At 43.6% G+C, this 27,676-nt stretch overlaps 1 protein-coding gene across 5 annotated transcripts in view; it reads right to left on the minus strand.

The window, feature by feature from the left end:
• Positions 1 to 17,094: 17,094 nt before the first annotated feature.
• The window catches only part of BCL11A (BAF chromatin remodeling complex subunit BCL11A), a 102,415-nt gene continuing 91,833 nt past the window's right edge, over positions 17,095 to 27,676 (minus strand). For 2 of the 5 annotated variants that reach the window (XM_012501255.2, XM_012501260.2), the window contains exons 4-5: positions 25,290 to 27,312; positions 17,095 to 17,603 (exon numbers count right to left, since the gene is read on the minus strand). In XM_012501255.2, the coding sequence (XP_012356709.1) occupies positions 25,292 to 27,312 (2,021 nt within the window). In that variant the 3' untranslated portion in view covers positions 17,095 to 17,603; positions 25,290 to 25,291. The remainder of the gene's footprint in view (positions 17,604 to 25,289; positions 27,313 to 27,676) is intronic. The other 3 variants (XM_012501259.2, XM_003262415.4, XM_003262418.4) reach the window with 3 other exon arrangements.

Raw genomic sequence — 27,676 nt, forward strand, 5'->3', positions numbered from 1 at the left:
CACTCGTATCAACCCCCGGCCTTAAAATAGACATAAATATTAGGTCAGTTTCACAGTCATTTATCCCACTCTGGGGATAAAACACATAAATAAATTAGAAATGGGCACTTCTCCCGCCCTAGGGATATGATCCTGCCCCAGGGCTCCAGGGCTGCTGCCATGTAGTAAAAGAAAGCCATCTCTTCTCTGGCTGATACTGGGACAGTTTCCCTGCAGGAGTCTCAGGCCCCAGAGAATGCCTCTCTTCCCAGCACTAAGGTACGCGACCCCTTGGGCAGAGCACCACCTGGACCTCTCCCGGAGACACCCTTGCTCTTTTTCTTCTTCCTTTTCATGAGGTAATGTTGTGTCTTCCACAACAGCCCCTGTCCTTTACCCTTGGGCCCTCTCTTCTTCCTTTGCCTCCTTTTTTGTTTTTGTTTGGTGGTTGTTTTCTATTTGGGTTTGTTTGCTTCTTTTTTTTTTTTTTCTTGAGACAGAGTCTCACTCTGTCACCCAGGCTGAACTGCAGTAGTGCAATCTCGGCTCACTGCAACCTCCGCCTCCCAGGTTCAAGTGATTCTCCTGCCTCAGCCCCCAAGTAGCTGGGATTACAGGCATGTGCTGCCACGTCCGAGTTATTTTTGGTATTTTCAGTAGAGATGGGTTTCACCATTTTGGCCAGGCTGGTCTTGAACTCCTGTCCTCAAGTGACCCACCCGCCTTGGCCTCCCAAATTGCTGAGATTACAGGCGTGAGCCACTGTGCCTGGCCTGTTTGCCTTCTTTTAACAGTCTTTTTTAATTGTGTTTATATATATATATATAATGTACCATTTACCATTTTAATCATTTGTGAGTATACACTTCAGTGGCATTAAGTACGTTCACAATGCTGTGTCCTCATCCCACCATCTACCTCCAACACTTTTTCATCATCCCCAGCATAAATTCCCTACCCGTTAAACAGGAGCTCCCCTTCCCCATCCCCTCATTAATCCCTTAGTAATCTCTATTCCACTTTCTGTCTCTATGAATTTACTCAGTCTAGGTACCTCATGGAAGTGGAATCATATAATATTGGTCCTTTTATATCTAGCATATCTCATTTAGCACAATGTTTGTGAGGTCCATCCATGTTGTAGCATATGTCAAAATTTCATTTATTTTTATGGCTGAATATTATTCCACTGTGTATATAGCTCACATTTTGTTTATCCATTCATCTTTTCTTTTCTTTTTTTTTTTTTTTCCTGAGACAGATTTTCCCTCTGTCACCCAGGCTGGAGTGCAATGGTATGATCGCAGCTCACTGCAACCTCCACCTGCCGGGCTCAAGTGATTCTTGTGCCTCAGCCTCCTGAGTAGCTGGGATTACAGGCATGCACCGCAACGCCCGGCTAATTTTTATATTTTTAGTAGAGATGGGGTTTCACCATGTTGGCCAGGCTGGTCTTGAACTCTTGAGGTCAAGTGATCCGCCCGCCTCGGCCTCCCGAAGTGCTGGGATTACAGGCGTGAGCGGCCACGCCGGGCCTCATTCATCTGTTTATGGATGCTTGGGTTGTTTCTACTTTGCATTTATTGTGACTAATACTGCTATGAACATGGGTGTATAGAAATCTGCTTAAATCCCTGACTTCCATTCTTTTGGCTATACACCTGGGAGTGGAATTTCAGGATCGTATGGTAAGTGTGTAACTTTTTGAGAAACTGCCAAACTGTTTTCCACAGTGTTTCCACCATTTGACATTCCCACCAGCAATGCATGTGGTCTCCATCTTCTCTACATTCTAGCTAACACTTGGTATTTTCTGTTTTTGTTTGTTTTTAATAGCCATTCTACTAGACATGAAGTGGTGTTTGCCTGCTTTTTTGATGGAGGTGGGGGAATAGGGTGGAATTGGTCCTTAACCATCAATTAAGCTGGGGGCCTTAGACCTCTGTGAATTGGCTGTGACAATAGCTAAAGGAGGCTGCTACCTCATACTGAAGAGATGTTTCCCAAGTTTGTCACCAGAGAGGGCACCGAACCAACTTATTATCTTGGAGGGAAGAAGCAGCAAGGCAGAAGACTTGAACTTCTCAGAGAAAAAACAGTCTACAGACTTCATTTTATGCTGTCCTCACACAGTACTGAAAGCTCTACCCTGGGGACCTGGCTTGACTTCTAACTAGCTATGTTATCTCAGGAGAGCTCCCAGCTGCTCTGAGTCTCAGTCTCTCAATCAGTGAAACGGAGGCAATAGCACCTGCCTGGCTGCATCGCCCCACAGTGCTGCAGTGAGCATCCAACGAGAGAAAGCTTGTCACCTGTGTTGCAAACTAAGTTACGCAAATGCAGGGAGTAGCAGCTAGAAGAAAATGGTTGGGAATCTGAAAAGAATTAAAGCCCCCCATGAATTTCTTCTCACACCTCCTCCAAAAGCCAGGGACTTCTTCACCCCCACTCCAGGGCTGCTGCTCCAGCATTTCTGGCAGCTGCTGACAGAATGTATGTTGCTTCTGATCCCCCATGGCAGAGTCAAGCCCAGATAGAGCAAGGGCCTCTCTCAGAGAGAGGCACCCAGGTCTCACCCTTCCAAAGGAAGCACTTGGAGGGATGGCTTCTCAAAGGTCACACAGGAAACTGAAGTTAAAGCCTGGATCTAAACTATAGGAGAAACAGGAGCATTTGCAACCACACATTTGAATGTGGTAATTAGTGATCCGACTCCCCCGACCCATCTCCAGTCTTCTGCCCATCTGAGAGCGTTTAGATGATCTGATGATGTAATTTGAACTTTAAAACGCTTGAGAAAAATGTCCACTTTGCTTTTTAAAAACAGAAAGAAAACAAAAGTAAGTTACTCCAGAGACCTGGATGCATGTGGCCGTTCTAGTGGTAACACAATGAGAAAAATAAAATCCATCCTAGGAGAGGAAATTATCCCACCAAAGTTCTTCTTGGCCCTTCCAAAGGCCATTTACATCTGGGCGTCTATACAGAGTTCACTCATCACCCAGGAATTACGTGAGGAGGGCTATGCTTGCTACAAGGGAAGCCACGAAGAGTAAGACAGGGTCAGATGGAAAAATAAGACATTTAAATATAATGCTCCAATTAATAAAGCCCTAAGAGCCAACCTCCTTTGTATGAAATAACCTGGGTTTAAAAACAAAAAAGCAAAAAGCTTCATTGAAGAATGCAAAGTTGAGCTGTGGTCTTTGCAGCTGCCTGACTGAAATACAACCCTTGCTGAGATGCTTCCTCTCTCACTGTGACGTAAACTAGGCCCCCAGACTCCTGGCTAAGAGGGGAGACTTCAAAATGCACGCTCTGCACCCAACCCTCTGATCAGTTTTATCTGAGTCTTTCCCACACTTGTTCAGTGCACCCCAGCAAAACCAGGAGAGTTCCATGTCTTCACTCTTTGTTGAGACTTGGTGATTGATTGGCTGGTTATTCTTTAATCCATTCACACTTAAGTGTTACCTCAACCCAGCCTTTGTGGTGTAAGCGTTTTCTCTCCTAATTGTGTTACAAAAAGATTTTCATCTTATTAAGGAAATCCAGACCTTGGCACTTTAGGGGGGCAGAGTTAGTCTAAGAAGCCCCTGCAATCACCGTAGGCTCACCCAGTCTGCCTCAAGGTTAACTGAGTTTCATCATTAGGTGACCTGGGGACCCCTGTCCTCCAGCCCCTTCCCCCTCCTCCCTGCTCTCCCTAACTTTCACTCTTCAGGAGGTGGCTGGTGGCCTATTTCTGGAGAGGGTTAGGCAGGGGCAGACCACACTTATGTCCGTAGCGTCCTCTTGGGCTTGAGCCAACACCATCAGAGCAAATGTGTCTCTCAGCAAACCTCTCATGTCCTCAAGGGCTGGACATCCCTTTCCTCTCCAGCCAACATCAAGGTGACCCCTGCTGTTATCTAACATAGTGTTAGTGGTATCTCATGCTTGCGCCCTATTGACCTCTGATGCATCCCTATGCTTGCAATAATTTTCCCTCTAATCATAAAGGTTTAACCCCCTAAAAAGGAGGCATTTAGAAGACCCTCTCTTAATTCTTCAAACCCTGCAAGCCCTAAATGGTGAATGAGGGGCTCATGCAGTGGTCAGAGGGTAGGGGTAGCACACTTCTCACAAGTTCATGTGTCTCCCTAAAACTCAGATCATGACTCATAGGCGCAGATCGTGACTCATAGGTCTGAGGAGGGAGGGGCTGCAGGTTGCGCATTTCACCTGGCTCACAGGTGATGCTCTGTGGCTCTACGGTCCACACACGATCCCACATGAGTCTCTGGAGGGGAGCTCCCTTCACCCAGAACCCCCAGGTGAGGAAGGCTTCTGAGAGGGGGCAGAGCTGAGGGCCAGTGTCCTCATCTGTGGAGCCCATGGGGATGACCACCTGGAGACACACAGAGTGCATCCTCTCAGTGACACCCTGAGAGGGAATTCACTGACTCAAAGGTGGCAGGAAGGCCACTAATTACCCAGCAGGCTGTTTGTGCCACCCAGGGAAAGAGGAACTGACCTTTTTCTCATGGGGAAGTGCGTCTTCTCCTCTCCAAACCACAGGCTCACAAGCAGACCAGCTCAAGTGAAGTTCCTGCAGTGACCACTGGGTGTGGGCCTGCTTTTCCGGCCCCTGCTGAGAGGGATCCCTGAGAGAGGTCCAGGAGCCACGCAGGGCCACCATTCCCCTGCCCTGGTTCGGAACCCCAGCCTCCCCAACCCAGAGCCCACTTGCCTCCAGCACACGGGCGCTGTGCCTCACAGCCTAAGCCAGGAAAGAAAGCTGTGTACGCTGACACTTAAATTAGAGCCTCGCAATTATCTCTCAACTGGCTTGCCCTGTGCTGCTTTATCACTGTTTTTTATAGCTAAAGTTACTCGCCCTCGTTTTAAGTACATTGTGCTTAAGGCATAGGCCAACTTCTGATATATTCCCACAAGCAAAATTAAATACCAGTAACATGTGTTTTAGTGAATTGGGTCCCTCAATTTGCATCTTATAATAAGGATGTTATCATACTGGTTTATGGCTGAGCTCTTTAGTTTTTATCTCTCTGGGGCTAGATTCCCCCTCATGAGTTCAATATAAGTCTATGAACTAATGCAATTTTTAAAACACTTTTCTTCTGTGTTAACATTAACACCCTTATGAGTGAAAGGGTTTTACTCCCCAAAGTGTACAGAATGTTTGCATTCACTGGAGGATGTGGTGGGATATTAGCCCTCAGTGATAGCTGTGGTTGCTCATGAGTGAAAGGAGTTGTCTGTAATCCGGCCTGCCACTGCGCAGAAGCCTTTTTCACCTCTTTGCACTGAGACATAATCTCTGGTGTGTTCATTCCCTTACATTTAGATTAATTATAAAACATTGTCACCAGAATATTAAAGTAATGTTTAATACACAGAAGGGAATAAGGTATTCTGGAAAATGCATAATTTCCCTATGATGATTTTGCCAGTTGCATGCAATATGATCTTTTGATTGCCAGCTATAGAAATATTGTGACTAAGCTTTCACTAGCTTTTTATTTTTGCAACCATCCTGTCATAGCACTTTGAAAACTGTAAGCTTGGCCCATCAAAAAAAAAAAAAAAAAAAAAAAAAAAAAAAAACTAAGAGTGCCCATGCTAAAGAGTTCTGTCAGCTTGGTTCCAAAGAAGGGAGATGATAGGAGAGGGTGAGCCTTGTATGGGCAGCACCTTACACTTCAGCAAGCCTAACACAGCTGGGTGGTGGAGAAAGGATGGACTCTTACCCTCTGTACAGGCCCAACACACATGCGCATCCATACACACACACACACACACCACACACACACACACACACACATCCTTTGAACATGGGAAGGTGTCAACATTCCTAAATGGAAATCTCAAGTCCTCTCACTTGCTTCAGATTTTCCAGGCTCTACTGCAGCCATACACCCTGGAGGAATCATCTGAATCAACACCGAGTCACAGCTAGCAGAATTCTCCTTGCTGGCAGTGGCTGAAATGGGACCAACATTCCTCAGGGGGCTGCTCCTGGGGATTGGTTACCTCCCTCTAGATACTGGGCTCCATCCTTGGCTGTGTTGGTTAACAACCAAGTGTCGTTACCAGCGGAGGGCTCCTGTCCTTCGAGGTCTCACTCCAGGTCTCTGCAGGTGAAACTTTTCCACGATGATAATCATTTTAAAAATAATCACAATAATAGCAGAAGGAGCACTCCAACCCATCCGTCTTCCCAGCACACTCACTGGGCAAGTTGGCAACCCCATGCTTCTGTCACGCCATCAAGAATGCTGGTAGAATTCTCAGTGTGTTTTAAAACTAAAATTAATTTTTAAATGTGTTTTCTGTTTATCCATGCCCCCTAATGGCAATGCACCCAACACCTATTGTCTTGTTTCTATTCTCTTCAAGGCCTCCTATGTCTCTCTGACCTCTACCCTCTGCTCTTCAAAAATATACTGGATGTGAAAAGCCCTCTCAACCCCAAAAGGCTCAAAGTCTTGTAGCTTAATTACCTTTCCATTTGCAACACGGAGGCCCCTTGGGTCAGAATTCAATGTGATTTCCAGTAGGAGAGGGGATAGGTTTACTTGACTCCAGCCCACCCCACATCTGTTCTACAGATACAAGGACCCCCTAGGCCAGGAGAGGATATATGCTAACCTTTGCTGGCCTGGCTTTCTAGCCTTTACCTTTAACTCCAGGAGAAGACTGGGAGCCCAGAGTGAATACAGCTTCTGAGGATAAGACTACAGAGACTAGAGGATAATGACTATCAAAGATCAAGGTCAGTAATGTCATTAAGATCGTCATAGTCATTACAGATGAGGCATTTTTTTCTGTCTAGATAGATGTGTGTATATGGGTGGCACATGAATATGCATGTGCTATAAATAGATATATACACAAGGAACTATATGTGTGACTGTGCATATGTGCATACTTCCCATACATATACCAGGATTCTGACTCATGGGCAAAATGGAAAAGAACGAATCTATGCAAACAGGCCCTTGGAATGCATGCTTGCATTTCCTAACCCAAGTATAGTATGTATGACTTTTAGTGATTATGTTTTGCTGAGGCACGGATTAAGCCTTGTGCTGACATGAAGAGGGGGTGCTTAGCTAGTGAAGGAAGTTTGTCTGCTCACAGACTTCATCTCACACAGGCCTTGCTTTCCTCCCTGTCCCCAGTCAAGGTCTATACCTCACTTTTTCATTACAATTTACTATATTCAGTGAGAGGGGAAGTATGGGGTGTCCTGGTAATAGCAGAGTGTTTTCACACCTCCGGGAACACTTCCATGTGTGTTGAACCCCTCAGACGCCTCCCGGCCATTCCCTTGTGACTGATCCTTAGCATGTATTTACACGCTTGCTCCTAGGCCACCGTCCTGAGGTGGGGGTGTTGCAGGGGGGGCATTGCTGAGACTTGTGACCATGGCAGGTCACAGGAGTGGAGACCACAGAGCTCTGGGAGAAACTCTAGGATGAAATAGAGAGTTTGCAACCCAGCACCAAAAAGGAATTCTTTATATGCCCTAAATATTATGACTTAAGACACTGGACAGTCATAGACTAGTCCTGCTTCCAGGAGAAACAGGATAGTAGGCATGGGGGAGAGAGATAGGGAAGGACACCAGATGATATGACTTATGACTGCAGTACAAAAATACCAAGTCTCTATTTTTGAAATGCAAGCTCCAAAAGAGTGAAGCCCCAGCCTGCACTGCCTTACTTTGTGCAGAGAATGCTTCTTTGGTTACGTATATACATGCTTGCTTATTCTAATCCATGCCTTTATTGTGAAATTCATCTAATGTTGTGGTCAAATGGCAATAAAATAATATTATTACAGGACACGGGCCTGTACCAACAAGCATATTGCAAAGAAAAAACAATATAAGGTAACTTTTACAAATAGTCAGGAGAATCAAAAAATTCTTAAATCACAGCTGGGTGGTGGCTCACACCTGTAATCCCAGCACCTGGGGAGGCCAAGGCAGGAGTATCATTTGAAGCCAGGAGTTTGAGACCAGCCTGGCAACAAAACAAGACCCTGCGTCTACAAAAAGAAAAAAAATCTTAAATCTCCCCCCAAAAAAGAAGTCGTTGTACCTCTCTGATCTGCAAAATTCTTGTAACGTTCCGTTCTTTTTTCTGTTAGGTTTATCATTTTGCTTTGAGAGGTGATACTAAAATGTTAAGTGCTTAATGAGACATGAAGTCGTCCTTTGTGTTGTAAAAATAGTCAATCCCTAGGAACTAACTGACCTGTTTGGGCCTCAAGGTCTTTATCTTTAGGCTGTTTGTGGTGTGGTGTGGTGTGGCATCAACCCATAAGGAAGAACTTTTTCAAGCATCTACAGTCTTTGATGGGTCTAGACCAGCACAAATGGGGAATTTAGATATGGCTTCAAACAACAGGGTCAATGTCTATTTGAATATGTCAAGGATGACTACATAGTTTAACCCAAGTACTGTATGCACAGCAGAATCCTTCTTCAACGAAACAACCAGCACCTTCCAGGATCAGCCTTCTACTGGTCTCTTGGCTTGTTTTGAATTCCCTTTCAATCTATTTCATGCCCTGCTACACTCTTCCAAATCTTTTCTATGGACATGATTTTGAATAACCATTAACTGACTATAAGATTTAAGAAAGGCCATGTGTGATGGCTCACTCCTATAATCCCAGCACTTTGGGAGGCTGAGGCAGGTGGATCACCTGAGGTCAAGAGTTCAAGACCAGCCCTGCCAACATGGTGAAACCCTGTCTCTACTAAAAATACAAAAAATTAGCCGGGTGTGGTGGCGGGCACCTGTAATTCCAGCTACTCGGGAGGCTGAGGCAGGAGAATTGCTGGAGCCTGGGAGGCGGAGGTTGCAGTGAGCCAAGATCGTGCCATTGCACTCCAGCCTGGGCAACAAGAGTGAAACTCAGTCTCAAAAAAAAAAAAAAAAAAAGATGTAAGAAAATGTTGTTGACTATAAGATTAAATACAAGCCCCTTGGCCTATTGTCAAAGTGTCTCCATAACATGGCCCCAAATTAGTTTCCCATGTTATGTTCCACTAGTTTCATAGACAAACCTCTTCCTGCCACACTGGTCTGGTCAGTGCCCTCCAAACACTGCAGTACTGCCTTGAACTGGTTTGCTGTCATCGTTTCTCTCTGTCATCTAAATCCTAGCCTGTCTTTGATGGCTTTTAGCCATCAAACATCTAACATCTCTGTGGGCCCCAGAGAAATTATCTTCCTCTGCATTCCTCCAGTTGGCGTCTCTCACTTACGGATTAATCATATTGCCCTCTCCTATTGTTATGTGCTTTTATGCATATAATCTTAGCCCCCACATAGGACCAACTGTAATCCCTTTGAGGACAGGGGTTGGATCTCGTACCTATTTATAGTTCCCCACAGTGCCTAGAGCCTCTTGCACACCGCAGGGTGGGGGAAAATATTTGCTTATGCTGATGATCTGAGAAAGATAATACTGCAAACGGGAGAAGTAAAGATTTCTTTGTCTTGTTCCATTTGGAATGAATTAGTGGCAGGTAATCAGTTAGAGGTCAGCTCAGAAGGTTAAAATACATGGACTCATCCCCTGTTACAGGTCTCTTATCTTTACAAAGACTGTGTTCCTGTTACTAACCTCTTTCTAAATCATTGCTGTTGTTATTTACAAGAAGGACTGGGCCAAAAACGTGAGGAAACATCAATGTATACTCATCCCTACCATTTGAAAAACAAGTTTTAAGTGTGTGTACCACTGATAAGGTATGAAGAATAACATTCCCATTCATTCCAGAGTACTCAGGCCCTTTGCCTGGGACTGCTAGCTACACAGGCAAAGTGAATTCTATATCAGCATTTTGTAAAGCCCACTATTCTCACCATACCAGCTTAACTGCAATCAGTTATTTAATAGGATTCTAATTAATTTAATTCTCCACTGGCAGCAATTTCTGATGCACGATGACTGTGCCTTTTACCTCTTTGCATCCCTTCCCCAGCACTTAACTCAGCAGGTTGCATATAGCAGGAACCTAATAAATATTTGTTGATGGAACAAATGAATGAGCCATACTGCAGATGGAGAAGACTGGAGAGTGAATTCCTCAGATATGCCTCACAAAACCATACTGGTTCTCCCAGCACCAGAAATGGACAGAAATGCAAGCACCACAGCAAGAAATGGCACCAGCCTTGCTCCATAGTCTGCAGAACCAGAGCCCTCAAAGCAAAACCACTTTGAATAGACTCCTTAATCAGTTTAATTAGCACTGTTGTTAATTTTTTAAGATGGTGAACTCAGCGTTGGCATTACAAGTGGTGACAAAATTTCAGGATGAGGTAGATACTAGGAGTCAATATATAGAGGTTGGGAGTAAGCATTCTGGAGTGATATGACAGTAGTAGTAATACTAGTTGCAAAACCTTAGACATGACATTTAGTCTCTCTAAGCTTCAGTAGAACGAAAATAATAATAGTACCTATCCCACACGATGATCAGGAAGAAAAATAAGAACATGCATGGAGGACAGGCACGGTGGCTCACGTCTGTAATCCCAGCACTTTGGGAGGCCAAGGTGGGTGGATCACCTGAGGTCAGGAGTTCAAGACCAGCCTGGCCAACATGGTGAAACCCCATCTCTGCTAAAAATACAAAAATTAGCCGGGCATAGTGGCATATGCCTGTAATCCAGCTACTCGGGAGGCTGAGGCAGGAGAATTGCTTGAACCCGGGAGGTGGAGGTTGCAGTGAGCCGAGATCGTGCCATTGGACTCCAGCCTGGGCAACAAGAGCAAAACTCCATCTCAAAAAAAAAAAGAACATGCATGGAAAACCCTTATCACTGGGCCCAGAATATAGTAACTTCTCAATAAACATTAGCTGATATGATTATTTCTACTTTAACCTACACTTTCCTCTTTACCAAGCTCTGGGCAGTCTGCCAACCAAGGACGAGAAGGGTTAGGTTCTCAGTCAGAGATCACATTTCAGAAACATCTGGGCCTGGATCTCCTTCTTCTTCCGAAGAAGTCTGGTGCTTTGCCACCCTCAGTGAGGTGCCAAGGCCCTGTGGGAGAGGGCTGCCCTCCATGCTACCCTCCAGCAGGAAAAGGGTGAAGAGGGACCCCCAATCTTAAAGTACAACCAAAGTGATAAGACGTACCCTGAGCACTGTACATGCAACTGTGTAAAAAATGTGTGCATGACGACGGCTTTAGTTTTCGAACAAAAATCACTTGCTGCTTTTTTTCTGTGACATAAGCTTATAAAGAAAAATGGGTTTACTAGCCAAAAGCAAAGGAAAGCCCACCCTTAACATGGACCACAACCCCACATCCTCGTGGCCATCAAGACTGGATGTCAACACTCCAGTCCCAAGAGGCCGGAACACATGAATGTCTCCCACTGCTGTGACTGTTGTGTGCTGCTGGGAAGTAGGAGGTAGGAAGCAGATTGTGTCCTTCCTTTTTCAGAGGGAGGAATGGGCCTTGAATGTGTCACATGCAGAGAGAGGGGACACCAGGTGGGTCAGCATGGCAATGATAAAGCCAAGATCATAACCCTGAGCTGTGGGCTCAGAGAACAGCACCATTTACCAGTCCAGACCGAAAAGCACAGGAACCCCATCCTCATCCTGCCCCCGACACGTAGGCCTGTGTCAGAGGGAAAAGAAAATGTGCTCTCAGAGAAGCTGAAAAACAAAAAGAGTTCCACAAATAAGGCATATTGGCTACAGGCAAATCCACACAAAGGACCGCTTTAAAGAAAAATCTCTTGTGTTCCTGAGTTCTGAGCTTTGGGTGAGTTTCTGAAGAGGAATATTTGCATTTTGGGTTTTCCCCTTTGTGTGGTGAAGCAACAGGTAAAATCAGTCACTCTGAAATAGAAGCGTGAGCAACTCTGCAAATCTTAGAGCCCAAAGGAAGCTAATTTCTGCGTACCTCTCAACTGGCTTTCTACGTATTCTAGAAGAGGGACAAATCAGCAGGGAGAGAGAAGCAGAAGGTTCAGAAATGGCAGCGGGAGTTGCCTGCTTGCATTACCATCTAAGGAAATTCAGGGAACTATCACTGGGGGAAAAATCAGGCAAATTACTTCATCTCAGACCATCCTCAACAGGGATGTTTGATTTGCTGTTGCTCAGTGAGGCTTCCCGCTGTCTTTCTCCTATTTCAGGGAGGGCTTTGCCTGTGCAGGCTCTAAACAGCTGCTGCGCACAGCAACTGCTGCCCTACCGGGCCCCAAGACATTCAAAGTCAACCCATGTCCGCTAGAAATAAATGTGAATCAGAGGGTGACCCAGCCACAGAGGCCGGGTATGGTGGCTCATGCCTGTAATCCCAGCACTTTGGGAGGCCAAGGTGGGCGAATCACCTGAGGTCAGGAGTTTGAGACCAGCCTGGCTAACATGGTGAAACTCCATTTCTACTAAAAATACAAAAAATTAGACAGGCATGGTGGCTTGTGCCTGTAGTTCCAGCTACTCAGGAGGCTGAGGCAGGAGAATCGCTTGAACCAGGGAGGCAGAGGTTGCAGTGAGCCGAGATCATGCCACTGCACTCCCGCCTGGGAGACAGGGTGAGACTCCATCTCAAAAAAAAAAAAAAAAGAAAAAGATACAGGTTATGCTATTGGTTATTTGGATTCTCTAACAGGATGTGATGTGGCCTCGAAATTCAAATTCAGTGGGTGTTTCTCTTACATCTTGTCTAGAGAATGGAACAGATTGTGAGACCCACTTAAGTCATTGGAGATGAATTTGGTTTGATGAGCAGCCCTTTTAACTTTAAAAGCTGTCTCTCAGCAATTCTTGGTCTCTAGGTTTATTTCTACCATTGGAGGGGTGAATTAAAGAAGAATCCATTCAGGTTGTGACCTAAATCTTCTGCGTCATAGGAATATTATTTTAGAAACCTGTATTCCGTATGGGGCAGGCTGACATGTTCCCTGCTAGTACTGGCACTACCAAAACAAGCTTTTGGGTTCGTTCTTAAATCCTTCTGAAATGCATACTTTTCTGCTATTCCTATTTCTGAATTTAGTGGGTCACTAGGGAGAGATTTGCCACTTGAATTCCTTTGCACAGGAGCTAGGAGACTTGGGTTCCAATTCTGATTCAGCCACTAACTGTGTGGTTTCAATCTTGGCTGTGATGTTTTTTTCACACTGTGATCTTAGGTACTTCACTTAATCTTTGGGCCCTTATTATTCTGATCTCTAAAATGAGTGATTACTAGGATTCCTTTCAACTTCAGTCTATTCTTTTCTTATCTAATTTATAGAATCACAAGGAAAATTGATTATATCATGAATATAAAAGTATTCTATAAACCTTAAGTACTTCCTGGGAGCATTTTTTAAAATACAAAGCAAAAAGAAAGGCCATGTGGTTAGTAATAAGATATCCTAATTTAAACTAAGAAAGAAAAACAGACAATGACTGCTTCTGGATTTTACTGGACGTGAGAAGTTCCATGACTTAATGTAACTCCTGGGGAATGCAAACTGAAGAGTACTGTCTCTCCTAGGCAGTCAGAGGAAAGAAATATAATATTGTTTCTCTGCTGGTTAGGAACTCAAGATGAACTCTTGAAGAAGGAAGGTATGCTTGCATCACTGGTTATTTCGGAACTTCCACCAGACTCAAAATTCCTCAAATCTGCTTCCTTCACAGTTTTTGAGTCAAAAAGGAGTCAAAGCTATGTGGCATACTGTAAGAAGAGAACCAACAGTCTACAAAATACTTCCATTCTAATCCTACTATTACTTCTGGGGACACTGATTTATAAAACAAGAATTATAAAATAAGAATTTTTAAAAAGAGGAATAAATATAGCTATCTTCGTCAATGTTAACCTCACTATCAAAAAAAAAAAAAAAATCATGTCAACGCACACAAAACCTGAAAGATATTCCTGATCACTTGAAGGGCTTGGTTTTAATCTGAATGCTCTTGGAAACTCCAAGCAAAAGTGCCCAGAAAATATGCTGCCAAGGTTTGGGGCACTCAGACCTCAGCAGATTCCATGATTGCACTCCTTGCCTAAGAGTTTTCTTTAAATGATCACTGGCTTTTGAAACAATTATTTCTCAAACAGGCTGATATTCAACAGGCTGGATGCTGGGTGCTGCTGGGGCTCTGAGTATCTTTCTCTACCATTATGGACCCCAAAGTCTAACAGACCTTTTTTATATAGTGTGATAATCTGGCTGGGCATGGTGGCTCACACCTGTAATCCCAGCACTTTGGGAGGCCGAGGCGGGTGGCTCATGAGGTCAGGATTTCGAGACCAGCCTGACCAACGTGGTGAAACCCCGTCTCTACTAAAAATACAAAAATTAGCCAGGTGGTATGCACCTGTAATCCCAGCTACTCAGGAGGCTGAGGCAGGAGAATTGCTTGAACCAGGGAGGTGGAGGTTGCAGTGAGCCAAGATCGTGCCATTGCACTCCAGCCTGGGCAACAGAGTGAGACTCCATCTCAAAAAATAATAATAATAATAATCTGAACAGACCACAAAAGGTTTGGGAAAGTAGAAACAATGCCCTGTATTTGGTCTCCTCCATCCGAGTGGCTGGGACTCTGTCCTCTAGTCTGTGCTCATGTCAGGCAACCAATTTATCTCTCTGCAATCTGAAGTTCCACTCTGCAGAGAGGACACAGTGAGGACCCCTGGCAGATTTGTGAGCCTCTTCCCTGCTTCTGCCATTCACAGATAACCATGATCTTGACTCATCACACAGAGAGATGCCTTCCCAAATTATCAATCTTGTATGGGGTTTCAAAAGTCTAGCCCTAGGCCAGGTGAGGTAGTGCAATGTCTCTAATCCCAGAACTTTGGGAGGCCTAGGAGGGCAGATCACGAGGTCAGGAGATGGAGACCATCCTGGCTAACACGGTGAAATGCCGTATCTACTAAAAATACAAAAAAAATTAGCCGGGCGTGGTGGCACATGCCTCTTGTCCCAGCTACTTGGGAAGCTGAGGCCGGAGAATCCCTTGAACCTGGTAGGCGGAGGTTGCGGTGAGCTGAGAGAGACCTTGCCACTGCACTCCAGCCTGGGTGAGAGAGCGAGATTCTGTGTTAAAAAAAAAAAAAAAAAAAAAAAAAGAAAGCCTAGCCCTAACACAATTCCATTTCCTAATAAATTCTGTAAATAAATTTTGGTTGTCTTTCAACTCAAAAAGCCATGGGAAAAGACAGTCTTTTTGTTTTGTTTGTTTTGGGGGGGGTTCTTCTCCACAGTGAAGAGGAAAAAAAAGATATCCTTTATCCACTTCCATTATCCTCTTACCCCTTAAAAATCCCACTTTTAGAGATATCCACTTATTTACAAACTGACTCTGAGAAGAAATAAAAAGTGAGGTAGAAACACAGAACAGAAATGAAAGTGTAGTGACCACCAAGTGTAGTTACAAAGGCTGAACTTGTCTCAAGACCCAGGATTGTTGTTTCAATTCTGGCCTCCCTTTGGAAGTGGTGTCACTCTTTCTAGGCATCAGCAAGGAGTTCAGCACATTTAGGAAGGATGCCATCACAGAAACCCTAATGGTCTTATGTTTCAGCAACACATAGGCAGAGCATGGGGCAGGGAGAGGGTTTCTTTATGAAATAACTTCTTGTCTGGAAGTCCCAACTAATTGAGAGGAAGTCACAAACAGGCCACTTGTGCAATCAGGGTTATTTGTCATGGAAAAGCCACAGGGGAAAGATGATGGCAAGGAGGCCTCAACCTCCCTTTCTCAGTGCACACATCTGTCGGTAGGAAGAGGCAACTCTGCATGCCTTTACCAAAGGCCATCCTGGGTCTGTATGTGTAAGCCATATGTGTGTGTCTGTGAACATTTATGATTTATGTGCTAACGCAGGAAAAGATACTCCCTTTGATCAGTTAAACAGAGTTTGGTGAAATTAACCCTGGACAAGAAACCAGAAAACCTGGCTTCTCTTTCTCTCTTACTGATGTGGCCTCTGGCAAGCCCTTAACCTTGGTGAGCCTCAGTCTCCACCTCCATAAAGTGGAAGTCGTGAGATCTGTCCCAGAGAGCAGGTGAAATAATGCACGAGACAGCACTGTATACAGTACAAGGTAGTTCACTACTGTAGAGAGTCATTATTTATTATGAATAAGCAGGAAAGAATTCAGATGCCAATTAGTTGGCTATCTGTTCACTAAGCTAGGTAATCTAGCCAGAAGGTGGATGGGTAAGATTTTCCCCACTCAGGTTCTCGGCCTGTATGTGAATCTACAGCACACAGGTGTCTGAGCTCTGTTACTGACAAACCTATTTTAATTTGCTATATTGTTTCTAATTCTCTTCTGGATCTCCAAGCAGCAAAAAACACCAAACTGAGAAAAGTTCTGTGCAAATTAACTTGGCCAGCAAGAATTTTTACCACCTGTTTGTAGATGTAACTTATTTGTGGCACTAATTTCTAAGGAATGGAGCACTACTGTGATTACAATTGTCTGTTCTCACGTGAACTTCTTTCCTCCTACAATTTCCCCCCTCTAAAATCTGCCCCAAATTTCCTGATGTAAGTACTAAAGAAGGTTTACGTTTGTTTGTCTGCATTAAGATATATTTCCTGAAGGTCTGGGAACCTAAAATTAGAATATTTAATAAGCAACTACTGACATTTATCACCTTCTTTAGGATTTACCGCTCACCCAGTGACGTTATCTTTCCTAAGCTAAATTAAAAGACAAATTCAAATCCTGCATGGTAGCCACCAAAAGCATATATTTGAAAAACAGGATTCGGCGTGCCATATTACGCATTATTTAATGGTATGCAAATTATAAGTCAGACAGTTAGGAAAACCACACTTCAGCATTAATAAACAGCAACACTACTACTACATTAATTATGATATTGCTATGATTTATCCCCAAGTTTTGCATTTTGATTCTCCTTCAAAATTTATGCCATCTGATAAGTGGTAACCTAGTTCCCCTCCTACATCTCCTGCCCATTTCTCAAATCTGTTCCTCCTACCCACCCGATGGGTGTCTGTAGGAAACGGGTACAGAAATACAAAGTCATAAGCAGCCGCATTGTCTTATAAGCATTAAAAATTAAAGAACAAGCAAACACCACCTAAAGCTCCAACATTTATTGTGTCAATGTTAAGCACACTTTTTAAAAGACAACATAGAATGTATAGAAACAAGGGGTTGGGGACTCATGCGCATTTCCACAATACAGGTAATTAGGTTGGCTGGTTTCAGAAGGGCCAGGGCATCACTCATGACAGCGATGGTCCACGGGCCCCCTCTATGGGACTGATTCACTGTTCCAATGTGGGTCTGTTTTTTTGTTTTTACTTTTTATTAAAAAATATAAATAAAATGGCACTGCAGGCCTAGGCTGGAAGGACTCTGCAGGACTCTGTCTTCGCACAACGGCTTCTTGGAGGCTACTGTCAGAAAACATCACAAACTAGCAGGATGACAGACCACGCTGACGTCGACTGGGCGGCACGCGTCCACCCCGCCCCTGGGGGCTTCAAATTTTCTCAGAACTTAAGGGCTCTCGAGCTTCCATCCGAAAACTGCCACACATCTTGAGCTCTCTGGGTACTACGCCGAATGGGGGTGTGTGAAGAACCTAGAAAGAGGTTGGAGACAGAGGAGGGGGAAAAAAAAAGTACAGGTGTGACTTGGCCCAATGATTTTCTGTTCTCTAACTAGCTTTTTAAAAATTAGAACTTAAACCAACCACAGGTCGAGCCACTGGCATCTTAAGCATGATTTCAAACTCAGCCTCCCCTCCCCAAGTATCTCTGACCTCTGAGTGGTCTTCCCATGCCTCCCTCCCTTCCGTCCCCCCAAGGAGGACCCAGGTCCCCCTACCCCTGCCCAATTGTATGATAGTCCTAATAAACTCGGGACACACCTGGAAGGAAACACTTTCCCTTATGACTGAGAAAACTTAGAAACAGTCCTTTGGTTGAGGAGAGCGGGAGAGGGAGGAGGGAAAGGGGACACCTTCTCAAAATAATAATAAAATTATAAAGAAACAAAAAATCAAAACTGATGTAAAAGCAGCACAACGAAAACATGAAATGTCATCAAGTTCAACGTCAAAGCAGCCAATGATTTACAAGAGGCGAACAAATCTCTGAAGAGAAAACCAGAACCCAAAAGAGTTGCTCTCAAATTGCACCAAAAACTGCCTGTAGTTTCTTTCAAACATGCAGTTTTCTTTTCTTTTTTGGAAGGGGGAAGGCAATGGTGAAGGGAAGAAGGGAGTGGTTATTTTCCTCCGGGGTTCCTCCCTTGCTGTGGCCATTGACTTGAAGCAGCAGAACTGGGAGTCCGGATGTGCCGAGGAAGAGGGCTACCACTGTGGCATTCCAGGCCTCGTTGCCATGGCGACCCGAAGCAGGGGCCTGGGGCCTCCTCTCCCCTGACTTGGCGCCGCAGGAGGCCCGGGGTCTGGAGCTCAGCTGCTCTCACGCATCCCACCCCTGAGCAGAGCAGCGGAGACCTGGGCTGAGGGGCATGCTGTGTCCAGGTGGGTTCTGGGGAATCCCATTCCCAGTCCAGCGCTAAGTCACTGTCGTCGAGGCCCCTTTAGCTGATACCCCAATCAAACCCCTTCGTCCAACCTGCTACCAATATTCAAAGCCCTAATAGACAAAGTATATCATGGGCATGTACCACGTTCACAGCTATTTAAAAGCACAGCCCCCCTATGGGTTTAGGGGCTCCGGCTTTAGAGGATACTTGGGGAAATGGCTTAATTTGCCTTTTCTACCATCCCTATGAAAGATATGATACACGGGCTCCCTTGAAATAGTTTTTGCCACTTTACAGAAAGGAAAAACGTATTTGGATCAACCATCGAGCTGTGTTCAGCCAAGTTTAGGTTCTTAAGTACAATGACCGGTGTGAACTGGATTGGTCTCTTTCCCATTTGGAAGGGAGGAATTAATGGTATCCCATGACCGTAGATGACGCTGGGAAATAGAGAGAGAGAAAGAGAGAGAGAGAGAGAGAAACAGCCCCATCCCCCTAAAGGCTGAGTCACTGGCCTCCTGCTGTATGTAGTAAATGAAACAGCGGGCTAATTGGATAACGAGATGCCAGCAAGCAGAAGTGCAGACCGGACAACCCATGTCCACAGTTCATAGCTATAGCAGCCCTAGAGTAAATACACATCATCCCAATTCCCTCTATGTGTTCTGATGTCCATTTCTCTAACAATGGGTTCATTTATTTTCAATTGGGAAAGATGCAGGGCTTTAGGAGACAACTAGGAATATCTGCTAGATGGCTCATGCCTTTTAAAAGTTAGCAGTCTTTTAAGAAACATTTTTCCAAGCAGGTTGAGAGAACACTGCCAATCCCATCCTCATGTCGGCAAAGTTCCCACATTTTTTTTTTTATGGGAAGTTTTCTGAAAAAAAGAGAACGGGATGCGTACATTCCTGAACACACCAGGCCCAGGGACAATGGAGTAACAGAATCGTAATGAGGAACACACAGTTACAACACAGTCATAAGAAGTCATGTTCGTGTGTGTACGGAGGGGGAAAAGAGGCTTAAAACAAGAAAACACTGTATTTCCTCCCTCAGTCTCTGTGGGCAAAGTGCTACAAGCAGGAGAGGATGGGGCCTGAGGCTTTTCACTCCTTTTCAGAAATGCCCGAAATAATCCCAGTGCCTTTCAGCAAACTGTGTCTGTGAATAAACCACCTCATTTCCTTATTTCTCCAATTGGAATTATACCTAAGCCATCTCCTGCCACTTCCATTCAAGTTCTCACTTCTAGCATTATGAATATATACAATACGTACTTATTGCATATACAAAAATGGTATTTAAATAAACAGTTCTATATCTACAGAATGCCCTGGGAAAAACTCAGCTACTTCACACTTTCTGCCATGGCCATTGAAAATGAAGAACTGTGTTCACCTCACTTCTTGGCAACCTTTGTAATGTGTTGGTTCCAGCCTTTTTGTAGGTCCTAAACAAAGAGAGGATAGCAAATGGGTTCAGGATGGAGGTAATATAGGCACTGGAAGAGTTTCTGGTTTAAAATCTGTGAAAAATAGAATTTGCTGTATTCCTGTTTATTAAGTTGTTCTCAAATGAACATTTTAAGCATCAGTTCAGGTATGTAGAGAACATTCCACTGTTACAAAAACTTACTTGAGGATTTTAAGAGACATTAATGTTCTTAGTAGGTCCTCATTTAAAAAAAAAAGATCATGAATTCATCTTACTATTGGAAATTTGTGTTATTTTATATTAAGATTTTAAATTTTAGAGTTCTGGATACAAAATATCATTTATAAGTGATATTCATGTTGGCTAGGTTCTCATGCTTCTATTGTTCATCAGCTTCAGAAATAATATTTTATCAGAAGGCTTCAATAAATCAGGAGACTAAGTAACCTGAAGAACCCATCTCCCAATAAATTTATTTAACTTTGGGACCATGTAAATCAAACATAATCTGTGATTTATCACCAGATGTTTGCACTCCTCCCCATTCCCCATTTGATTTAAGAAATTTGAACAGACAAGTATACAGTATCCACCATTAATTCTGTCTGTCAGGATGCAAAACCTAATTACACTAAGAGCATCATATACTGAGAAATTAAAATGAATACTGTATATAAAATCTACACAGCTGCACTCATAGCTCCTAATAAAAGAGTAATAGGGACACACAGAGGTTTTATGGACATTTAATATGGTGGAGTCGAAGTCACCACGTCTAAAGCTGGCATGGCACTGGGGAATTATTTCTATCTGTCTTGAGCAGCATTTTGGATTCAGTTTTGGAGAAACCTAATCCAAAACACGTACAGTATATCTTTTCTAAGTTCAGTGACAAACATCAAGTTCTCAAGGTACCGCATGCCCACCCCACCCCAGCTCCTACGTAATATTCTCCAACGTCCTTTCTCAGTGGATTCCTCTAGCCCCACTCTCTCCTTCCCACCCAAACTGGCTTTTCAGAAAACATTAACTTTCTTTATACTTTAGAAAGATAAAACTATTTTTGCCTCAGATAAAAGGCATGACATGAAAAGGCCACCTTACAGGCACTAGGGCATAAGAACTGAGCGACAAAAAATGCTACCACAAGAAGACAACAGAGCGGCTTTTGTTTTGGTTTTTTACAAAAATAAGAACAATGTCGTATTCATTCATCTACACTGGGAACAGGGAGACGATATCACAGAGGTATGTGTTTAGTAAAGCAAATAGATGCTGCAACATGCAGTATTTGTAAAAGTGACAACACAGATTTCTAAGGATTTTTAAAATAGACCTAACTGGCTGGTCAGAAGATAATTGAAGGGTATTCCCACCCTTATTTGCTGTCATCCAGGAAGACCCTATCAAAACACCTAAAGTAATCTGTAGCATCTAGGGTTCCTAGGATCTCAGAACCACAAGGCAAACCACTATGCATCTCAGGAAATCAGTGGCTGATTCCAAAGATTTCACTATGGCTACACCCCTAATGGCTGCTTTCTTTTCTTTCCTCTCTGTCTTTTTTTCTCCCTCTTTTTTAAACAAAACAAAACAAAACAAAACCTGATGCCTTTGTTTCCAGATGTTTAGATTTGAAAAGTGGGGTTATTTTGTTATGAGAAAAGACTCTTACATGGAAACCAAAGAGCTGATTTTTTTTAAAAAAATCTTTTTTACATTATGTTCTAAGGTAAAGCAAGGATGGAAGAATAGAAAAGAATTTTTAGACAGCAAGAACAGCAAAAAATTTAAAGGAAATAAGTTTAAGATGCTATTACCAGCAAGTTTTTTCACTTATGTTTGAATGGATTTCTACTAAGAGATGGAGTAAGTTTTTAACATCAGACTGAAAACACCTTCCATTTCTTGAAAACTATTCTAGAACTGTAAAGCCTTAAAACTATGTCCAGGGTTTGAGATATGTCTATTTTAATATAGTAAGTACTTTATGTTCCTTTAGGGTATAATACACGCATCAGAATGCCCATAGAAATAATCCTGAAAAAGACTGACTGGCCTTCTCTTAAAACCTGTTATTTTCTTGAAAGTAATTTACAGAGTGTGTCAAATGAGGACACAAGAAGCTTACAATGTGTACTTTAATTTTTTTTATTTTTTCAATAAAGGGACAAAATGGGTGTATGAACAGGTTAATGCAGACAACTGCCAAAAAAACACAGACAGTGGTTTTTCCAATAGAACTTAACAAAGACCAGAAACAAATACAATAAAAAGCCAGGTTGTAATGACCTTTGGTCATCTAAATAAAAAAAAAATAAAAACAAAGAAAAATAAAAGATCAAATTAAGCGCCTCCGTTTTGAACAGGGCACATAAGCAATAATAAATAGTGACTCCCATAGTAAAAGATAAAATTTCAAGTTACGACAAACAGCTTTCATTACAGGAATAGAAAAGGCCAATAACAAAATATTCTGCATTGCCATTTACAAAAAAGTATTGACTAAAGCGGGCTTTCTCTTTAATATGCTTTGCATATGAAATTCTTTCCAATCTAAATATAAAGCACCATTTAGTTTTTGGCAATGAAAAAAACTGCAAAACATTGGTTGTTTTTTTTTTTTTCCTTTTTTTTTCTTTCTTTCTTTTACTGCATATGAAGGTAAGATGCTGGAATGTAGGGTGATAGAAGGAAAGGGACAAAAAGCACACTACGTAACAAACCAACGTTATTAGCTTGCAGTACTGCATACAGTATGGCAGCAGGAAAAAGGAACAAAAAAGGATATGTACAACCCCTATGACAGCCATCCATGTGACATTCTAGCAGGCTCCCCCAAACCGCCATTATATGGCTTCTCATCTGTAATGTCACACTTTTTTGTTTCTCTCTTTTTTTTTTGAAGCATACAAATAATTTGCACTATATTATCCTGCCAAATTAAAAAAATATACTGTGGCAGCCTGTCTTTTTTTTTTTCCACTACCAAAAAAGGTACATTGATACCTTTTAAGAGAACAAGCAACAGTTAAAAATACAAGCTTCAATATAAATACTATAGTGCCTAACACTAGATGAACATTTAATTCAAATACCATTCTAGAAATACAGAAAAAAGACCATAAATGTATTTTAGCATAGGAATCAACATGAGTGTGCATTTTCCTATATTTAAGTACTATATAATCTTAAACCTTTCCCCAATGTATGTTTTTTTTTTACAACCTGAAGAGCGGTGTGTATCCAAGGCATAGAATTTCCACTACCATTTTTAAATGGATAACAAGTCTTGTAACACCACCAAGACAATGGAACCCTAAAATGCAGTTCCCCCCTAAACATAATGAAGTGTTTTTTAAAAAAATTTTTTCTTAACATTTATATTTAAAAAAGTTTTGTACAAAAAAATCCTTGCACTGTAGAAGCGAAAGCAATCATTCATTTCTATGTTAAGTGTATTCTGTTTCCATTCACAGCGCTTGCAATGTTGCGTCCAAGTAAGTAAGCTCAATAGTCAAGTAAATGGCTGGCAAAGTTTTTTTTTTTTTAGTTTTTTAAAAATGCTCCTCAATGAGATTGTGTTCAATTTTTTTTTCAGCATTCTTGCAACTTTTCCCTTAAGTATAGACCTGTAAACTGGGAAAATTGTACAGTGCACTTAATTGTCCTATCTGAGCAGGTTTATTTTATACTCAACCTCTGTATCTCTGATTAGAGAAAAGATACAGATATCACAGGCAGAGTCAAGTGCTATTTGAACACCAACTGGGGCAGATGCTAGCTTAATAAAAAAGAAAAAATTTAAAAAAAAATAAAAACAATGAATCCTCTTCCATGTTAACACAAATAGCACACAGTGTATGGAAAAGAAATGAAGTACAACTTTTAGGGAGCACAGACATATATACTGCTACTCTTAAAATTCTTTCTCTTCTTTTTTTAAGAATGTCACATTTAAACGCAAGTCTTAAGATTTCATAGTTAATCATCATTGTATCAATATTAGCTTATATACCTGTTCTAGTTTTAAATGGCAAATAGTACCACGTTGTGCTAATAAGTCATATTATTTTCTTCTGTTCCCCTCTGTCAAACCTTATTGTCAGCCTCTTCCTTTCAATATGGTATACAAGGTCTTAAAGTTTATCATTTGATTGTCCACTTGACAACCAAGTAGATCTGGATCTATTTCTTTTGGTGCCAGAATTTTTAAAAAGACATTATTAAAGCAAATATCTTCATAAAATGAACTGCTTACTAGTGTATTTAATTGCGTTCCAGGGCTTTTGCACATTACACATTCAATTTAATCATTGTTTAAAAAAAATAAAACTTTGGGCAAAACAGCCCATTTCTTTTAAGCTCTCACCAGGAGCAAAGTAGCTTTTATACTGGTATAATCAGTTTTGTTTATAAAATTAAACTAAAGAAAAAATGATGATTAACTAGGACATAATGGGTCATATTTTTAGGTAGCCATTGTTGTGAGAAATACAATATAGAATTATATGCTAGTTCCTAAGGTTTATTACCTCACCCAATGCTGAATTAAGCTACAAGTTTATAACAAGTAGAAAGAACCATCGATGTGGTTGTAATAGATCCAAGGCACTCATATTTTAAAACCAAATGATAGAATAAACTTGTTCTGTTTTCTGTTAATTTGTCAATTCAAGGCCTTTTTTTCTTCCTCTCCAATTGATACATTTAACCCTTTAGAGACAGACATTTAGCTCATAGAGATTTTTTTCAGTGCTATCTATTCTGTCTATAGAGGGTTAATCCAAAGACTGTTTTTCCTCCTCACGTTATAAAATAAAACTGTACATGATATGTATTACAGAATGTATGCAGCATGGTCTTTTTCTCTCTCTCTCTCTTTTTCTCTCAGAACGGAACTGGAAACAGCAACATGTTTGCTCAGCAACGAATTAGGGACAATTCAAAATAGCCATAACATACCATACATGCTGTCTAAGTTTAAAAAAAAACATACACAACATGTAAATTATTGCACAAGAGAAAGGCTCAAAGTTTGCGTAAAATGCAATAGTATTGCCCCATACAGATCATGCATTCAAACGGTGAGAACATAAAGGAAAAAAAAAAAAAGGAAAAGAAAAAAGAAAAAGAAAAAGAAAAAAACAGGTGTGCTGGTGACAAGCACTCTCATATTCTTAGCTTCGTTACTTCTGTTTGTTTGTTTGTTTGTTTGTTTAAATCACATGGGACTAGAAAAAATCCTACAGGGAGTGGGGCTGGAGGGCGATGGGGAAGGGGAGTGGTGAAAAAGGGGGTGTCAAGTGGGAGTGAGGGAGGGGTATTAATATACCTCTATTCAGTTTTTATATCATTATTCAACACTCGATCACTGTGCCATTTTTTCATGTGTTTCTCCAGGGTACTGTACACGCTAAAAGGCATCTTACAAATTTCACATTTGTAAACGTCCTTCCCCACCTGGCCATGCGTTTTCATGTGCCTGGTGAGCTTGCTACTCTGGGCACAGGCATAGTTGCACAGCTCGCATTTATAAGGCCTTTCGCCCGTGTGGCTTCTCCTGTGGACAGTGAGATTGCTACAGTTCTTGAAGACTTTCCCACAGTACTCACAAGTGTCGCTGCGTCTGCCCTCTTTTGAGCTGGGCCTGCCCGGGCCCGGACCACTAATATGGGGCGTGCTCCCTCCACTTCCCGTGCCGCTGCGCCCCGAGATCCCTCCGTCCAGCTCCCCGGGCGGTGTGGAGAAGCGCAAGCTCCCGTTCTCCGAGGAGTGCTCCGACGAGGAGGCAAAAGGCGATTGTCTGGAGTCTCCGAAGCTAAGGAAGGGATCTTTGAGCTGCCTGGAGGCCGCGTAGCCGGCGAGCCACTGCGAGTACACGTTCTCCGTGTTGGGCATCGCGGCCGGGGGCAGGTCGAACTCCTTCTCGAGCTTGATGCGCTTAGAGAAGGGGCTCAGCGAGCTGGGGCTGCCCAGCAGCAGCTTTTTGGACAGGCCCCCCGAGGCCGACTCGCCCGGGGAGCAGCCGCGGCCATTAACAGTGCCATCGTCTATGCGGTCCGACTCGCCGGCCACTGAGTCTTCGTCGCAAGTGTCCCTGTGGCCCTCGGCCTCGGCCAGGTGGCCGCGCTTATGCTTCTCGCCCAGGACCTGGTGGAAGGCCTCGCTGAAGTGCTGCATGGAGCTGAGCACCATGCCCTGCATGACGTCGGGCAGGGCGCGGCTCTCGTCGCCCACGCCCACGACCGCGCCCCGCGAGCTGTTCTCGTGGTGGCGCGCCGCCTCCAGGCTCAGCCCGAAACCGTAGTCCACCCTCTCGCTCTCCGTCAGCTCCTCCTCCTCCTCTTCCTCCTCTTCTTCCTCTTCCTCGTCGTCCTCCTCTTCCTCCTCGTCCCCGTTCTCCGGGATCAGGTTGGGGTCGTTCTCGCTCTTGAACTTGGCCACCACGGACTTGAGCGCGCTGCTGGCGCTGCCCACCAAGTCGCTGGTGCCGGGTTCCGGGGAGCTGGCGGTGGAGAGACCGTCGTCGGACTTGACCGTCATGGGGGACGATTTGTGCATGTGCGTCTTCATGTGGCGCTTCAGCTTGCTGGCCTGGGTGCACGCGTGGTCGCACAGGTTGCACTTGTAGGGCTTCTCGCCCGTGTGGCTGCGCCGGTGCACCACCAGGTTGCTCTGAAATTTGAACGTCTTGCCGCAGAACTCGCATGACTTGGACTTGACCGGGGGCTGGGAGGGAGGAGGGGCGGATTGCAGAGGAGGGAGGGGGGGCGTCGCCAGGAAGGGCGGCTTGCTACCTGGCTGGAATGGTTGCAGTAACCTTTGCATAGGGCTGGGCCGGCCTGGGGACAGCGGTGGGCTAGACGTGTTCCCTGCCAGCTCTCTAAGTCTCCTAGAGAAATCCATGGCGGGAGGCTCCATAGCCATTGGATTCAACCGCAGCACCCTGTCAAAGGCACTCGGGTGATGGGTGGCCAGGGCCATCTCTTCCGCCCCCAGGCGCTCTATGCGGTGGGGGTCCAAGTGATGTCTCGGTGGTGGACTAAACAGGGGGGGAGTGGGTGGAAAGCGCCCTTCTGCCAGGCCGGAAGCCTCTCTCGATACTGATCCTGGTATTCTTAGCAGGTTAAAGGGGTTATTGTCTGCAATATGAATCCCATGGAGAGGTGGCTGGGAAGGACATTCTGCACCTAGTCCTGAAGGGATACCAACCCGCGGGGTCAGGGGACTTCCGTGTTCGCTTTCTAAGTAGATTCTTAATCCATGAGTGTTCTGTGCGTGTTGCAAGAGAAACCATGCACTGGTGAATGGCTGTTTGCAAGTTGTACATGTGTAGCTGCTGGGCTCATCTTTACCTGCAAAATAATACAACACCAACATCAATGTTTAATCACTGAGGCGGGCATCAGCAATTGCTTATTTATGTTCCACCTCCAGCCTTCCCTGCCCCCACCCCTCAACCCCAAGGCCTAAGCCCTCACTGACCTACCCCCTGTGCCTGGCACGTCTGAGCATGGGTACCCAGTAAATATTGGTCCAATCAGTCTTCCTGCCATTAAACTCAGTTCTAGGAATTTTATATCCAATCCCCAAAGCGGAAAAATCCTGACCAGTTCTGGCTTGAGGATGAAGGTCCCTATATTCTAGGCACCTCAACAAATGTCTTCTAAACTTTCCAGTCCTATCATCTGTAGTTTGGGGCAAGCCATCTCATCTCCA

The sequence above is a fragment of the Nomascus leucogenys genome, chromosome 14, assembly GCF_006542625.1.
Source record: "Nomascus leucogenys isolate Asia chromosome 14, Asia_NLE_v1, whole genome shotgun sequence".
Lineage (NCBI taxonomy): Eukaryota > Metazoa > Chordata > Mammalia > Primates > Hylobatidae > Nomascus > Nomascus leucogenys.